Below are 17222 nucleotides of genomic sequence, written 5' to 3'. Positions count from 1 at the left end.
TTCTGAATAATTAGTACCACCCAAAGTGGTATAGACTGCCTCAGAGAGTAGTGAGTTCCCTTCAGTGGAAGTATTTAAGTGGAATATTTTAGTATTTAAATGGAATACCAAAATTCTTGTGTCCATGTTAAGCAATACAATTAACAAATAGTTAATATAATTTGTATGTTCAGTCCTCAGTCAACTGCTGACTTTTCATTCTTACTACACAGGTTTTTTTTTTCTTTAGTCCAAATAAAATTTGACAGCATTTTCATAAAAACACTAGCATTTAATATTGAGAATATTACATCACTGGAAAAGGTGTATGCCTTCTAAGTTAATTTTCTAAAAGAAAAAACATTTGATGAGTCCATACAAAAAGCTTCTATTGGTTCTACTTGACTAGTACTGCATTTGTCTTGGACTTGACAAATGTATTTATCTACAGTTGTTTTAGCTAACAGTAGTTGGTAAGTAGACCCATATAGAGTAAATTAAGTTAGATCTATTAAAGAGTTCTCTAAGGAGGATTTAACTCCTAACTCTTTTGATACATTAATTGCTAAATAGCATCAAATGTTCTTCCTTCTTCCTCTAATAACAAAAAAAAATCAAAGGTTCCTGTCAACATGATTTATTGAATGTCATAGTCAAATACCAGCTAACTTCTCTGCTTGTCAATGTAGTACATTACAAAGATGGCATCATCTTTGGCCAATGAATATGCAGACAGTAAAGTATTACCTAAACCTTGGCTTTGGATCTACTTTATAGAAACTCTCAAGTATCCCTGTGACTCCTATTTAGAAATTTATGGGATATAAATTGTCAATTCTATATTCTTTGATAAATCGAGGTCCTGTTACTCTATATTATGTAATTTGGTTTATATCAACCCAGCAAATTAATCTTGTACTTTTTTTTATTCTGGTCATCTGTCATGACATAAAAAAATATGGTAAATTGCTTGAACAAACCAGAACTATTTCATTTTTCATGAACAATTTGTAATAGGAGAAATCATATAGTGTTGTATGTTGCATGTGCTCAGAAACATACCACATACAAATACAGAGTTGGGTTTGGAGATGAAAGATGAATATATTAGAATAATGATGGATTTTTTCTTTGAAATTAATTTTCCTATAGATGGGAAAGAAATGAGAACTGTGTACCATACATTCTTATTACAAAGTTTAAAATATTTGTTGAGAGTGAAGCCCTTCGGGGAGTTACTTGATCTCTTTTTGAACACTGTGTCCACTTAAAGCTTTACAGGGGCTCATTCATTCTAAGAGAAATGAAAATTCTGAAAGAGTTAAAAGCTATTCTCATAAGTCTTTCATTTGCCTCCCAGGAAGCCTATCAATAGACAACACCTCCATAAGGGCCAATATAATGACCATAGTAATATTTTAAGTGTTTTTTTGAACTCTTAGAAGAAATAAATCTAGCATTTCTAGCTACTGGCATAAATAAGTAGTGGAACAAAAACTTGATCCAGGTATCTGAGATACCCTGGTGTCCTTTAGTAGGCATTTTGGAAGGGACCTCTTATTGTAACTGAAGTAATGCTTTTTTCATCATCCACTCAGGCACAAAAATACTTATTGAGCATCTGCCATGTGCAAAGCACTGGAGGGAAGACTGTGGGAGACAAAGGGGTATATGAACCATGGCCCTGGCCCTCAAGAATCTTACACTCTGATTATGGAGATAATAATAAATCACATTTATAAGCCAAATTACAATTTACAAAGCAATTTTCCTTACCATTCCTGCATGGCAGAGAGGTGCAATAGTGCCATTTTGTAAATGAGGACAGTGAGGCTTGGAAAAACTAAGGAACTTTCCCAGAGTTACACACCTAATTAGGAAGCGTCAGAGAAAGAAAAAACTTATGCCCAGAACTAAGTTTAATGCTCTTTCTACTAAATTATGTCATCTATTAGATATATTCATAAATAAGTGCAATGCAATGTGACAGGTGTCACCAGAGTCTGGTAGGAAACATTACACAGGGTACTGTCAAGCAGATCAGTGAGACTGGGCAGCGAATAGCCAGAACTCAACGAGAGGGTTCTCAAGGGATTCATGGCAGGACTCCTCTCTGGGAGAACTAGCAAGAAGGAGTCAAAGCTTTCAGTCTCAGAGAAATAAGGATATGGGATTGGGAACCTGCACAGAATCTTGGGCAAAAGGGAACAAGATAGGGCTAGCATTAAAGAGTGCCTTACATGCACTGTGTAAGACATGAGTGCCATTTTTAAAAGCAAAAATATGCTTAGGATGGGAGCAGCAATGAGGCCTTTCCTGATCCCTCCAGCTACTAGTGCCTTCAAACCAAAATGGCCTTGTGTTACACATACATACATATATACATACATACATATATACATAAACACACGTATATACATTTTGCATATGTTTCTATGTATACAGACTGATTTCCCACATTAAAATGTAAGCTCCTTGAGGGCAACTAGTATTTTTTTTGTCTTTGTATCCCTAGTGGCTAGCACAATGCCTGACACAAAGCAGTAGCTTAATAAATACTTGATGATTGAATTGACTGATACAAGTACTCTGTTTGAACGTTAATGGATCTCCAGTTCCTAACAAGTCACTTGCCAAGGTCCATAGCCCTGGCTTGAGATTAAGCTGCAATTAAGATTTAAATAGCTGTATTCTGAGCAATACAGTTACAAGGAGCCAGGCTCATAATCATAGAGATAAAGAAATCATTAATTCACATAAGATATTAAAAAATGTGCCACAATAATGGAAGTATATAGAGAATGTAAGATCTCATCATGTTTATTGTTTGTTGATAACAAAAAAAAAGCATTTGATTCAATAAAACAAAATTTTTATAGTGTCTTTTACAGCAAGGTGTCTCCCATCCATATATCAAAATCAATCAAGATTCCTTGAAAGATATAACAACAAAGATAAAGCTGTTCAATGGCCCACTGATAATAAACATCAAGTGAAGCATGAATAACTGATATAGGTATTAACTGGATAATTGCCAATAATATTCAACCCTGTGATTGAGTTGATCCACTGTTTAGTGCATGTCAAAAAGGGACTTCTCCGAATAGTGCGTGACTCCAGCTGTTTTTGGCTGTGAGTAGTATCATATTGGTTACATCAAACCCCAGAACATTACTGAGCTTTATGAAAAAAATCTTTAATCATTCAGAAGATTCAACCCATCCATCCTCACAGGAAAAACCTAGTGGTTGATGAATGCCTATTGTCTATATTTCAACATACATTTGGATGAACTCTCTATGGCACTTGTCCATTAGTACATATATCTTGGAACAACAGTTTATAGATGGACAAAGAATTAAGCCCAGAGTTGAACAGGAGGAGTAGTATGGTTTAGATTGCCTTGGGAAATTATAAGACTCTTTTAATTTCTCCCAGGTTTCCCATGAAAGCAAAGGCCCATCTTTTTAAAACTGATTCCACTTGCATTCCTATATGAAAGATGATGTGGAATACAAATACCTCTTAAGAATTAAAAATAAAGGGCAGCTAGGTGGTGCGGTGGATAAAGCACCGGCCCTGAAGTCAGGAGGACCTGAGTTCAAATCTGGCCTCAGACCAAACACCTGACACTTACTAGCTATGTGACCCTGGGCAAGTCACTTAACTCCAATTGCCTAAAAAAAAATAAAAATAAAAATAAAAAAGAATTAAAAATAAATATCACAAAGAGAAAAGTAAAGAAGCATGAGGTTGATATGAACAAGCTGAAACATAACCAATGAAGACCTATGAAGAAAAATAAGAGGACATCATTAAGAAACTGTATGATTGGAAGAGATGACAAGATAGTCAGGAAAGGGACATCAGGTAGAAAGAGTGTTCCATTGGTACTCTCACAATATCAGGAGAAACCCAAAAAATTGCAGTATTCATAGTTGGAGGGAATTCCTAGATCAGTGAGATCACAGATCCATTTGAATATCTCTAGTTCATATCATAATGCCTGGCACATAGTTGGTGCTTAATAAATGTTTTGTGATTGATTAGCTAAAGGATGTGATTCATATGGAGAAGTAATAGCCAATAGAATTAGAAAGGAAGTGTAGAGCCAGTTTCTAGAGGGCTTTGAATACCTAGAAAAGGAGTTATGATGTTATTTAGTAGCCATTGGAAGCAAACTTTGAGAAGAGTTACATGATAAAGCAGTACTTTAAGAATAATACTGGACTATACCCTCTGGACTACTTCCCCAGGGGCAACTAGTACTCTTGGTTTTCTAGGATGGGTATCCAGTGGATGTCCACTCCTGAAGTTATAATTCACAGATTTCTACCTGTGTGAAGACAGTGTGTTTCCATTATTGATCAGTCTATAGAATCAAAACCAAGACTGATTCTTTGTAGGCTTCTGGCTCTTGGCTTGGCATACCTTCAACATGAACCACTGTCTGGGGTCTAGAGGTTTTAGCTTTTAAAGCCCTGCAGAGGTATGTCATGCATTTGTTCACCCCATGAGGCTTCTCTGTTTAATTCCATCAGAAAAAGAGATTCACACGTCATGAAGACTGGAGTTGGTTTGATACATCCTAACAACTTGTGATTGCATTCTAGATTATTTGGGATCCTGGGTTCCTTGCTTGACCAAGAAAATTATGCTTATCTCTTCTTCATTTTTCAAACAATTATTAAAATGTTAGCTCTCTCCTCTTCAAATTTAGCACATGGACAAAGGTAGAATATGCTTTTCATTAAATGAGCATTACTCATCATTATGTTAGATGACCTACAGGATACAAAAGACATGAAAGACAAGGTCTAGATCCTTGAATAGCTGTAAATAGCTAAGGGAAAACAAGTTATACAAACATGAAGCAGCTATTATAATTTGCAGATAAGGATATTAGAGGCAGCCTGGCATAGAAGATTGAGAGCCAGCCTCATCCATGATTTGGAGGTGGAGGACCTTAAATCCTATCCCCACTTATTCTCTTTGTGATGCTAGTCAAATCTGTTAAGCTTGCTAGATCTCAGTATCTTCATCTGTAAAATGAAAGTGTTGGACTGGATGAATTCTTTCATACTTCTAGTTCTAAATCTATGACCCAATGACCCCTTTTAAGTTTTTTTACCCCAATTGTCAGTTGTGATACATTCTAAGTTCTCTGAACTGATCTAGATTGAAATTGATTGTTGAATCACCATGATTCATTATAAAACCAAATCATATCAACTTAAATTGCAGCTAAAATAAAACTAAAATGGAAACGAATAATGTGCCAATTTGATTCCTAAAGATTTCTTGTACTTTGGCATATATACATACCCCTAAGTCATGTGTGATTTTTTTAGGTTCAGAGAATCTATGAAGAGCCCTTAGCAATTGAGTACTACCCCTTCATTTTATAAATGAGGAATCAGAGAGCCCAAGAGGCTAGATTACTTGTCCCAGGACGTGTAGTTATTGACAGAACCAAGACTAGAACCTGCTTATATTTAATATCCCAATATTCTTTTGCACATAAATCTACCATATTGGTATGAATAAAAACTATGCTTTTTCCCCCATTTCTGGCTTATATAAAACCATTCAGGGTCCATAATCATACTCCAAGCTCCCTCAATATGACTAAATTTTCACTGGTCTCCCCAGCAGCAGCTGCAGAAGCAACACCATCCACATAATCCCAGGCTCACAAGAAAGAATTCTGAGCCTGATGCTTCTACTGCTGGTGTACCAAAAATTGGGAAACCAATCTCTCCTGTCTACGTCTCAACAGCTAGAGGGAATTCACTAGAAAGCCCATGAACTTACCTTTCTTCTTTTGCCTTGAAGTAAAAGACTAAGCAAAAGCTTGGTCATGGGGTGGGTGTGTTTGAGGGGGGGAGAGGCCTAGTAGCTTACATGCACTTTGTTCTGAGGCTCAGTTCCAATTACCCTATGAAAATAGCAAACCATAGAACTGCTTTTAAAATTTCTTGCTTTTTAAGAATTCCCTTAAACTTGTTGTATAATAACTTACATGGTTTTTTGCTAGAAGCTTCATTATTTACTTTTAAAAAGAATAGGTTTTTCCATTAAAATGATAATATTGTATGATTATTTGGAGGCAGTGGAAGTAATGATTTTTTTCTTTAAAATGGGTTAGATTTTAGGGGTATATTTTGTATTTATTATGCTCTATATTAAGACCAATAAGGCATTAGGTTATATAAATATCTAAAATGTACAATACATGTAGAAATATCAAATGCCAAAATTTTTGAATGGTCATAAAATTCAGGGGTGTGGAGCTGTGACCTTGAGGCCACATGTGGCTAGGTCCTCAGGTGTCGCATTTGGACTGAATTCAAGTTCTACAGAACAGATCCTTTTTTTAAGGGGATTTGTTCTGTGAAGTGCCTCAAGGGCACAGGCTCCTCACCCCTGCCCCAGACCTTATAATTGCCAGGAAAAATATAATGAATAGAGCTCTAAGTAAGCTGATGGACCTTCCACATAGTAGCTGTTTAATATATTGTTAGATTATTGTTGAATTATTCAAGATTACTCAAAATTCATCTCCCATTTAACTACTCTCTTTTTCCTCATTCCTGTACCTCTCTTTTTCTCTGTAGCCATGACCTTTATGGAAACCCAAATACATTATCTACTCAGAAGTGCCCCATGACACAAATCTTGCCTTCTTTCCATCATAATTTACCCCATGACCCAAGCCTTACCTTCTCTCCATCCAAATTTACCATACTGTGTACCATTCCCTTGGTGCCCTGTTTTGTTTTGTTTGTTTGTTTTTGTTTTTGAATTTCCTAAGGAGAGATCTGTTCATCTAACATTCTACAGCATGTGAATGTTTTGGTGGGTCTTAATAGCTTAATGTGTAACCTCTCATACCTTGGCTAACTTTGTCAGTGAGCATTTTGGACCCTATAAGAGACCAAACATGGGTTTACAGAACTTTAAGGTACTCCTTCAGATGCATAGTCAGGCAGTCATCCAATACTCAAGACCACATTTGGAGAAGAATAATGGGAAAAGAAGCAAAATAACTGAAGAGAACTGGAGCAACAAAGGATAAAGGACTGAAGAAATAAAAGATCCACTATTTGGGAATCTTGTTTTACCTATACAACTTACACAAAGGTTGAACTCCTGCTCATGGAATTATACAGTTTCAAAGTTAGAAGGGACTTTAGGGATGATCTAGTACAAACTTTACCTAAATAAGAATACTTTCAGCAAAGTATCTGACAAATCATTTACCCTCCAGGAACACTGAAATTCCTATCTATCCCTATCTCCTCAGGAAGTCCATTCCAGTTTGAGACAGCTCTATTGGGAAGCTTTTCCTTATGTTAAACTAGTATCTACTTCACTGTATTTTTTACCAATTATTCCAACTTTTGTCTTCTGTGGCCAAATAATTGCCAATCTATTCCCTCTTCCACAGTAACCCTCCCAATATTTGAAAGCAGCTCTCATGTCCCCCCCTAGGCCTCTTCTCTAGGCTAAACATCCATAATTACTTCAGCTATTCTTTGTACAGCATAGTTTCTTCATCATCCTGTCACCATCTTCTGGATGAGGTAAAATTTGTCAGTGTCTTTCTTAACAGGTGGTATCAAAAATGCAACTCAATACACAAAAAGTGGTCTAGTCAGGGCAAAATGCAATGATTCTATTATAGATCATAGATCTCAGATGTAGAGCCTGAAGGAAACTTGAAAGTCATCCAGTCCAACCCCTTCATATTATTTCCTTTCTTGTAGCCACTTGTAGGCATCTTAAGATTGATGTGGTTTTTCTGACTGCCATCTCATACTGCTGAATTACACTTAGCACTATCTATCTACTAAAACTCATATTTTATGGACAATATCTTGTCCCCTTTAACCCATCACACATTCAAAATTGTCTCTCAAAGATTCATATTTGCCACATTCTTGCTTCTAGTCAACAATCATGACATCAAATACTGCACTCCAACTCATCTATTCTTCTGTTTAATTCATATAATCTATTCCCAAGAGGCAGTATCGTGTAGTGGATAAAAAGCTGGCATCAGTTATGAAGACCTAGGCTAAAGTCCTGCCTGTAACATATACCAGCTGTGCAACCCTTGGCAAATCACTTAAAAGCTTTAAGTGTTACCATGCAACTCTCTTAAACTATGAGTTCCAGTATAGTTGCTGATATGCATTAGTAGAGGGTGCTGCCTCACAGGGCATTCACTATGTCATGAAATCACAGGTCTGGACTAAAAAAAAATCTGTAAGTATGGGGTGATTGAGTAAGTCAATCAAATTAGAAGATAATAGCCCTGGTACCTTCAACAGGTAAAAACAATCGGTCATCAACCACCGGATTTAGATTAAATGTGAAATGTATGCCTAGCACAGTTCCTGGGACATTCTCAAATACTTAAATGGATCTGAGATCTCATCAGTGTGAATGTTTCCTGCAAACTATCCATGTACGCCCAATCTGTCCTACTACTCTTGTCTATGTCCCCCCATAGGTTTGACACAGATGTTCCACACAATGCATATTGGTTGCTCCCCTTTATATTGTTTTCCAAAATCTTATTTGTTAATTGTGACATGTGTCACAACTAAAATAGGATTGAAATGGAAAAGCAAAGCATACTTTCCAGATGTTAGTCATATTCTCCAGAGATCTTGCACCTGCATTTTGGATAGCTGTCACAAGATGGCATTGATGGTTTGAATAATAGAGTAAGTATAGATTGGTTGTGTTTGGTGGGGGTAGGAGGCAGTGTAGTTTCCCCTAGATTCTTAAATATTTCATGCAGGATCTAATCACCTAATGCTTTTAAAAAATACTTCATTAAAAGAAACCATGTTAAATAATACATTTTTTCTACAAGAATAGCAAATGCAATAACAAAGTTTTAAAAGAAATAAAACTTCTAGGCACAAGTTGGTGATCTGTCCTCCAAAACAGTTACCAATCCTATATAACAAAAACAAGAGTTGTAATTATAACACAAACTACCCCTTAATCTTAAGTCTCTGGAACTGTTGATCCTCTGGGATAGGACTTTAAAGCCACAGCTGCTGCTAGGTGAATTGTTCATATCTGATGTAGTCCAAGAGCAATAAGGTACCAATAGAGCCTTCTTGTTCATCTAAATCTCCATAAAGCATAAATAACTTCCTCGTTGCTTTTGAGCAGCTTTGCTCTGCAGCATAAATAGAAAATTTTTGCTTCTGTCTTCTGACCTTCACCAACTAGAACCCACAAACTCAATCTGGCACTATGCTCTTATCATGGCTCCCAAGACCACTTCCCCATATCAAAAACAGCCCATCACATATCTGCCAAGTGTCTCATATTGCTAATATGACTTATCACTTTGAGTTTTAGATGGAAATTTATAAGAAACAACTGTTAAATTACTAGAATAATGGCATAGATAGTATGTTATCAGATTTTCAGATGGAACAAAATTGGGAGGGATAGCTTCCAAAAGGTTCTTGATAGGCTAGAGGACTGAGCTGAATCTAATACAATAGGCATACATTCAGTAGAGTAAAATGAAAGTGAAGTCTTGTATTTGGTACAAAAATCAGCTTCACAAACTTGAGATGAGGGAGGCATGTATAGATAGCAGTTGTTCTGAAAAAGCTCTAAGTGCCTTTGTGGATTACAAGTTCAACATGAGTCAACAGTGCAATGTGACAGCCAAAAACAAAAAGTAAATACAATATTGGGCTGTATTAACTGGAGTCTCAATGCCAGGGAGAGAGAGGTGATTTGCTCACTGCACTCTTTGTCTGTCAGACCTCATCTGAAGAATGGTGTGCACTTCCAAAGGAACATAGTTTAAGAAAAATATTGTTAAGATGGAGAATGTCCAGGGGAAGAAAACTAGGATATTGAAGAACCCTGAATGAATGAAAAAGCATTAAGTCCATGTTATATGAGGACCTGATGAAGGAGCTAGGCATCTCTAGCTGAGAGAAGACTCAAGGGAAGTGATAACTAAGTTCAAATATTTGAAAGATTGTCATTTGAAGGAGAAACTTCATAACTAAATGGTACATTATATAGAGTATTGGTCTTGGAGTCACAAAGGCCTGAGAGCAAATCCTACCTCAGACACCTACTAAGTAACGCTGAGCAAATCACTCAACTGTCTTGTGCTTCAGTTTCCTTACCTGTAAAATGCATGTAATATTTTTATTATTGTTGTTGTTATTGCTGTTGTTGTTGTTTTATAACACCTACCTCCTAAGATTGTCATGAGGATCAAATGAGATTGCCTTGCAAATTGCTTTGCAAACTTAAAAGTGCCATATAAAGACTAGCTGTTGTTGTTGTTGTTGTTGTTGTTTATTTTTTATTGTTGTTATCTCATTTGGGCCCAGAGGACAGAACCAGGAGCAATGGAGGACAGTTGCAAAGAGGCAACTTTAGGTTCCATGTCAGGAACAATCTTAGCCACTAGTCCCAAGAGTGGAATGGCTGGGTTTGAGGGATAGTGGATTCCCCCCCCCCCCCGCCCCTTGTAGGGCTTGAAACAGAGACTAGATGACCGCTTGTTGGATATATTATAGTGGAAATATCTTGCATGTATAGATTAGATTCTATGGCCACCGAGGTCTATTCTAGCTCACAAATCCCATGATTCTGTGGGACGTGTCCCCAAAACAATTTTTGAAAATTTAGAAAACCCTTAGTGATTCTAGAGTAGTGCTTTCATAGTTTTCATACTTGTATAATTGGCAATACAAACAAAAAGGACCCAGAAGTACCCCCAAAATTGTATCCTTTTACATTTACACATTCAAAGATTTCCTGAGCTATGTTAGTTTAACCAAAAAGTTTAGAACATGCTCAATTGAAAATATATCACTTAGTTATCAGGGGCAAGTCAGCAAGATATGTTTTACCAAAGACTTACATTGTTAATGATCCCTGAATTGCAAGCACATGGTTTATGGACCATTGGTTCAGGACAACTCTATTAGGGATGCCCAGGTTAAGGATTCTGCAGATAAAAAGGGCTTAAGTATTTGACTCCTTAATTAATAGGCATTTGTCTTATTTTTCTTTTTTCCCCTTCATTAGGAAAACCTCCTTAGGAAACAGGTTTATGTGTTCATATGTATCTGTGAGATTATGTTAATAAAGGACATAGGAAAACAATATGAAGGGGAGAAAATAGCCCTAATTCTTAAGTAATCAGCTTCCTAGACACTACATTGGAAATTTGTGTTACTATTTTACTCATAAATTGCCTAGCTTAAAATGATACTAACAGGGCCCAAAAGGAATAAAGTCACTAACTTGTCTAATTCAGCACTTAAAATTGGATATTCTTGAGGGCTTTCTTCATTACTTTATTGTTAAATCATAGTATGTCACTAATATCAGCTAATTTTTCCTATAAAATCAAGTTACTAAATATTTTCCAATTCTCAAAGTATTTCTGCAAACCCAACTGAGAGTGCTTTGGCAATGATACCCTTGACCCATTTTCACTAGTGAAAAAAAGCACATAATAAAGAAGCATCATCATTTTTAGAAATTGATTATTTATAAAATCATCCTGGGAGCAAAATTTGAGGGTCTTCTTATAATTTTTCAGTTTTTAAGTTTCCAAAAGTTGATTCATCTGATGGCAATACATTCAAAGAGCTGTGGTTTAGGTCAAGGTTTACACCTATTATTAAGCCCCCAAAAAGTTGGCAACATGGCAAATAGGGGAAGATGAAGAATATCATATGTTCCTCTAGTTTAATTCCCATTGGTCAACACAGCACAGAATAGTGTTGATTGAGTGAGAAGAAAGAGATATTTGAAAGCCTTTTTACAGGGGAAAAAAAAACAAGTTATGTATGTTTTTTTTAATTACAAAGAAAACCTGAGTTTGCTATCATATTCAGATAACCCATTGAAATTTTCTCTAAAGCACATGGTAGAATGTAAACTATGATAATAGCTAGCATTTATATAGCACTCTAAGGTTTACAAAATGTTGCGCACATATTATCTCATTTGGTCCATGCAACAACCCTGAGAGATAGGTGTCATTGTTATTGTCATTTTACAGATGAGGAAACTGAAGCAAGGAGAGATTAAATGTCTTGCCCAGGGTCACACAGCTAATAAATGTCTGAGGCAGGATTGAACTCAGGTCTTCCAGATTCCAAGTCCCAACAGTCTGTTCCACTGTTCCACCTAGCTGTATTATATAAAGACATATAAATAGGTTTTTAAAATGTTAAGAACTGAACAGAGTGGAGCTTTGCCCAAAGGAGAGATGCACCAGTGGCTTCCATCACTGTTTGTATTCCTCTAAAGCAGAAGGCAGGGAAAGAGTCTACTGACCTAAGAGAGAAGTGAACACTGTCAATGCTTGAACTCTAAGTAGGCTGAACTCCACCTGAGTTTGAGGTAGAGACAGAAATAAGCCAGTCTTTGACCCAGGCAAAGCACCTAGGCTCCTTGGTAGGTTCCTGTTTGACCCTGGTACCCTTGGTATTGGACCTTCACATACCCCTTAATAACACATTCTAGCCCAATCAGAGATAGCATATTAAGTCCCAGATACCCACAGTAAGAGTAGGATGCCTGTTAGGTGGGGTAAGGCTAGGAAAAAGATACAACCCCTGAGCCCATCTTAAAGGATAATGTCTTTCTGGGATTGTCTCTGTTTCCTCCATTCCCAGGACCTTTTATTCAGAGTTTTGCTCTTTCCCTCAAACTTTCTTTGGGTGTATCTTTGAGGTGATATGCCTGGAAGGACAGAGAATACCTGTCTCTATCTACCTTCACAACTAGTGACCCTGAGTCACAAAAGCAGGGTCTAGTGTTCTGGAAGGAGGGATGTCCCTGAGAAAGATCAAATTTCAACATCCTGACTGAAAAAGCCCCAGATTTGGAAGTTAAGGGACCTAGATTCTAGTCCCTGCCCTGACACTAACTTTGAATCTCATCTTCTTCAGAACAGGAGTTTGGCCAAAGTGGTTTCTAAGGTCCTTCCAGTTCCAACATTCTCTAAGTCTATAAGATAAGTGCTACATTTTACTTCACGTCAGTGTTCAATGAGTATTCCTCTGTGACTTTGGTCAAGTTACTTCCCCTCTATGGGATTTTAGTTTCCTCCTCTATAAAATAAAAGTTAGACTAGATGATTCCTAAAGGTACTTTCCACTTTAACATGCTATTTTTAAAGTGGGGCGGTGAAGTGGTTTCCAGGCTCTTTCAACCATCCCCCAAGCCCCTCATACACACAAGTACAGGGCTAGGTCCACCCTCCTTCTCTTCTTGTTCCCCCTACAAATGAGTGTGACTTCCAGGCTGAACAACAACAGCAACAACAACCCAACAACTGAGTTTATGGTTCTTGCCTACTGGCAGACATTACTAGTTAGCTATAGTCTGACTGGAAAAGACCTTTAAAAAAATCTCATCTAGTACAACTCTCTTCATATTACAAGTGAGGAAGCTAAAATCTAAAGAGGTAAACTGATTTGTCCAAGGTCATACATCTAGCAGGTAGCTCCAAGTCCAGTATTCTTTCCATTATGCCATTTACCATATAACACATTCCTGTCACCAGACCATTTATACTCTAGCCATTCTATGAAAGGTGTTAAATCTGCCTGCTATCTAAATGCTTACCAATGTCTTGTACACAGTAGAAGCTCAAAATATATTCATTGACTAAAATTAGGAAAGAAGTCAATCTTGTCCAAATGTAGTTTTATAAATCAATATAACTAGTTTCCTGTTTAAATGTTTCTATAGTACTATATATTTGTACTTGTACATTTTATATGGGTTATTTTTTTCATCATACGCCTTTGATTTGTGTGGTTTGGTTGTGGTGTTTGCCTTTCTAATATATTGTTCCTCTCGTATTCAAATTGCTAGACAAATAAAGTTTCCAAGAGTATATTTCAATGATAATTGTGTTTTGTAGGATACTTGTTTTATTTATACTTTGTTTTATTTAATATTTTAATAAAGATATTTTAACCAGCAATGTAATAATTTATTTCCTCTTCCCTCTTCATGAGATAGGATTTCTTTTCTTCTGAAGAGATATATTTATATCACAATAAGCATTATTATTAGTGCAAATTTTACATAAATGCAAATAATAAGGTAACATTTAAAATTTCCATTTTCTTGTCTTCCTTTTCTCTCCTTTTACATGAGCATTTTCTGTTAAAGAAAAGAGAAAACAAAGCAATGTAGACTTGGCTTAGAAATGGCCTGATATAGTGCATTGTCTGAAAATCATTGTGTTCCTGTTACCTCTATATCTAAGAAATGAAAAGGACCTGAGAAATGAGGAAACTGGAGTTAAGCAACATACTCAAAGTCACAAAGGCAGTAAATAACAAAGCCAAGATTTGAACCCAAGTTCTAAGAATCAAATCCAATGCTCTGTCTACATCATGTTTCTTCCAAGATGATAAATGGACACATGTATGTGAAATACCAAGCACATATATTCAGAAACATCTGCATGTTTACATTTACAAATATATTGCTTCCCCAGAAATGATATCAACTCTTAAGTATTTGATTATTTTATTGGGAGGAATGTCATTTAGCTTTCTTTTCCCATAAGTCCCATGTATACTAACTAAACATTAGTGTTGTGCTTAACAAAGCCTAGTGAATGGTTCCCTCAAATCTCCTGTCCCACACCATTTTCACCAGCCTTACCTCTATAGAAACAATTTTGTACTTCAACTATGGTGTGGCACCTATTGCTTCAATGTAAACTATAAAAGGAAGGGTATAATGATATATTTATGATGCTTTTGTATAAATCAGTTGATAACATGGAACACAGAGATCCCCCATAATATCTTCCAAAGGTGAGCAAAAATTAATGTAAATATATCAGTATCCACACAATAACTAATATATTTATGAACACATATTTAGGGGCAGCTGTGAGTGGTGTCAGATTATTCATGAAGTTTTAAATCATGCCCTAATTATTTTATCTTCTCTATTTTGTTGAGCAAACTTTTAAAAAAGTTCCCAAGAGGTCTGATAAATTAAGCCAGTGAAGTAATTCAGGTGTTCATTTGATGAATTTTGCTTCATGACAATAAAGGCTTTGAGTTAAACCTTTTCCTCCTTCTCTTTATGAGTTCTTAATTTGTTTTCCTTGATTTAAAAGACTGGAAATAACTCTTACCCCTACCCCCGCTGTGGCTATTAAGAATCCAAGAAATGTTACTTGTTTGGTTTTTAGGAAAGTCACAACAGCAATTGCCTATAGAGTCTAGCTGAAAGTGAAATCCATATGTAATGCTTCTGTCAGCAAAGACTTACTGGAGGAGAGTTTATAATAAATATTCACATCTGCTGCTTTGGACACCCTAATCCATCCTATGAATCTTTGCTGTGTCAGGCTTTGTTCAAGATGAAGAAGCCCAGTACTTATAAAGGTTTGCAAATAGGTCATATTTATCATGGTTAACTGTACTTCTACAGTGGTCCCTCCTTTACAGATATCCATGACCACTTGAGACACAGCCTGTGATTAAATGTTTAAGTGTTTTTAAAATGTTTTTGCATAATTATTTTTTACAAGAAAAACAAATTGCAATTGTTTTCCCCATTATATCACCTGAAGCCATTTTCTGTTCAAATTTTGACAAGAAGACACTATTGGAATCTATCAGGGTGATGTGATAGCAATGATTCCCAAGTGAACATCAGACTGTCAAGTAGAAAACCTCCTATCTTTCTTACTCTTCCAAAATCTGAGGTTAAATTAGAATGTTCCACTGTTTCTAATCTCAAAATCCATGGTTTAAATGCTTCATTGACTTCTTGGTGACCACACTAATTCAGGTTTCACTGGTGATTTGAGCCCCTTGCAGGAAAATACTCACATTTAAGAAAAGATACTGTAACAGATTTAAGAATATCTTATCCCATATGTGTATCTGTCTTACATAATTAGGGTCTTGAGTTGTAAGCTTAGTTGAGAGGATTAAACAATTTTGTGAGGAAGTTATTGATTTTTCTTATAAAACTGAAGCTCATGACTATCCCCATTATTTTTAATCATAAAATTACTTATAGTTTTTAAAATGAAGATTCAGGTGCAATGTTTACAAGCAACCAAAATTAAAGTGGAATGACAATTTTTTTAAAATATGAAGTACACAAAAATAGTAATATCTTGTCCTTTGGATAAACTTGTAATCCTAAACTCTCTAAAACTTCTCCTTAATGCAATATATATTGTGAATTTTGAGTTATATCCTTTGATAAATTGCTCTGCTCTATGTTGTTCAAAAAGTCTATCTTAATAAAACGGTTGTATAAATCCTTTGAGAATTAAAGTTCTGGAAATCCTCTGCGGTGGGTAGTAAGTAAAAATCCTCAGGTTTATTTTAATCACTCAAATCTAATAATCTAATTATTGATTTATATTACACTGGATTCAGATTGTTTCCTATAAAGCAGTTCTCATTTCACGTGTCATGGTAGTTCGCAACATAAAAGGAGAATTTGGTGCATCGCCCTGGAAACAGAACGGTAACGTTCCCTTACTTGCAAACTATATCCGTTCCAATGAAACTTTGCTTTCTCTCTATTTCAGGTCGAGTTTTAGCTCAGGCAAGCGGCAACGGTGTTATCCATTTGCTAGATCTCAAATCAGGTCAGATTCGCAAACTGATGGGCCATGAGAGTGAAGCGCACAGCGTAGTGTTCTCTCACGACAGAGAGATCCTATTTTCTGGGGGATCTGACGGAACTGTTCGAACGTGGTCCTGAAAATCAGCGTCTCACACTGCAGAGGGCATTCACTTTTATGCCGAGGATGTCTTTTAGAGCTCCGAGTCAGCAAACGACTAGTTAAATATGTTAGAAGGTAATTATTTGCGGTTCGCCTGATAACATGCAACGGATGCACTCCGGTGTGTATATTGTCACCAATAAAAATTAAAACTTTCTGCTTATTTATTTGAGACTGGGTCATTTCCTCTCTTCCCCGTCCCCCAACCTTCCACCCCTGTTTTAATAAGAATTTAGAGAAGACGCTGCCTTGCTTAGGGTTTGGGGAGAAATAGCTTTACAATGACGCCTAATGACAGACTAGATGAATTGCAGGAGATTGGTTTTTGATGTAACTGAATAAGCGCCACAAGAACTCTCCTACTTTTCACCAAATCCAGTCTGTGGAGGAAAATCCGAAGTTTAATCATGCAGCATTGGGAGTCTTTCTGCAG

General features: G+C 36.3%; 1 protein-coding gene across 2 annotated transcripts in view; it reads left to right on the top strand.

The window, feature by feature from the left end:
• Positions 1–16901, top strand: part of SPAG16 (sperm associated antigen 16) — a 1197624-nt gene extending 1180723 nt beyond the window's left edge. For both annotated transcript variants that reach the window (XM_027873434.1, XM_027873435.1), the window contains exon 16: positions 16592–16901. In XM_027873434.1, the coding sequence (XP_027729235.1) occupies positions 16592–16767 (176 nt within the window). In that variant the 3' untranslated portion in view covers positions 16768–16901. The remainder of the gene's footprint in view (positions 1–16591) is intronic.
• The last annotated feature ends 321 nt before the right edge of the window (positions 16902–17222 follow it).

The sequence above is a fragment of the Vombatus ursinus genome, unplaced genomic scaffold (genome assembly GCF_900497805.2).
Source record: "Vombatus ursinus unplaced genomic scaffold, bare-nosed wombat genome assembly UNPS02014802.1, whole genome shotgun sequence".
Classification (NCBI taxonomy): Eukaryota; Metazoa; Chordata; class Mammalia; order Diprotodontia; family Vombatidae; genus Vombatus; species Vombatus ursinus.
Note: the sequence above shows the minus strand (reverse complement) of the source record. Positions and strands in the feature narration are given on the sequence as shown.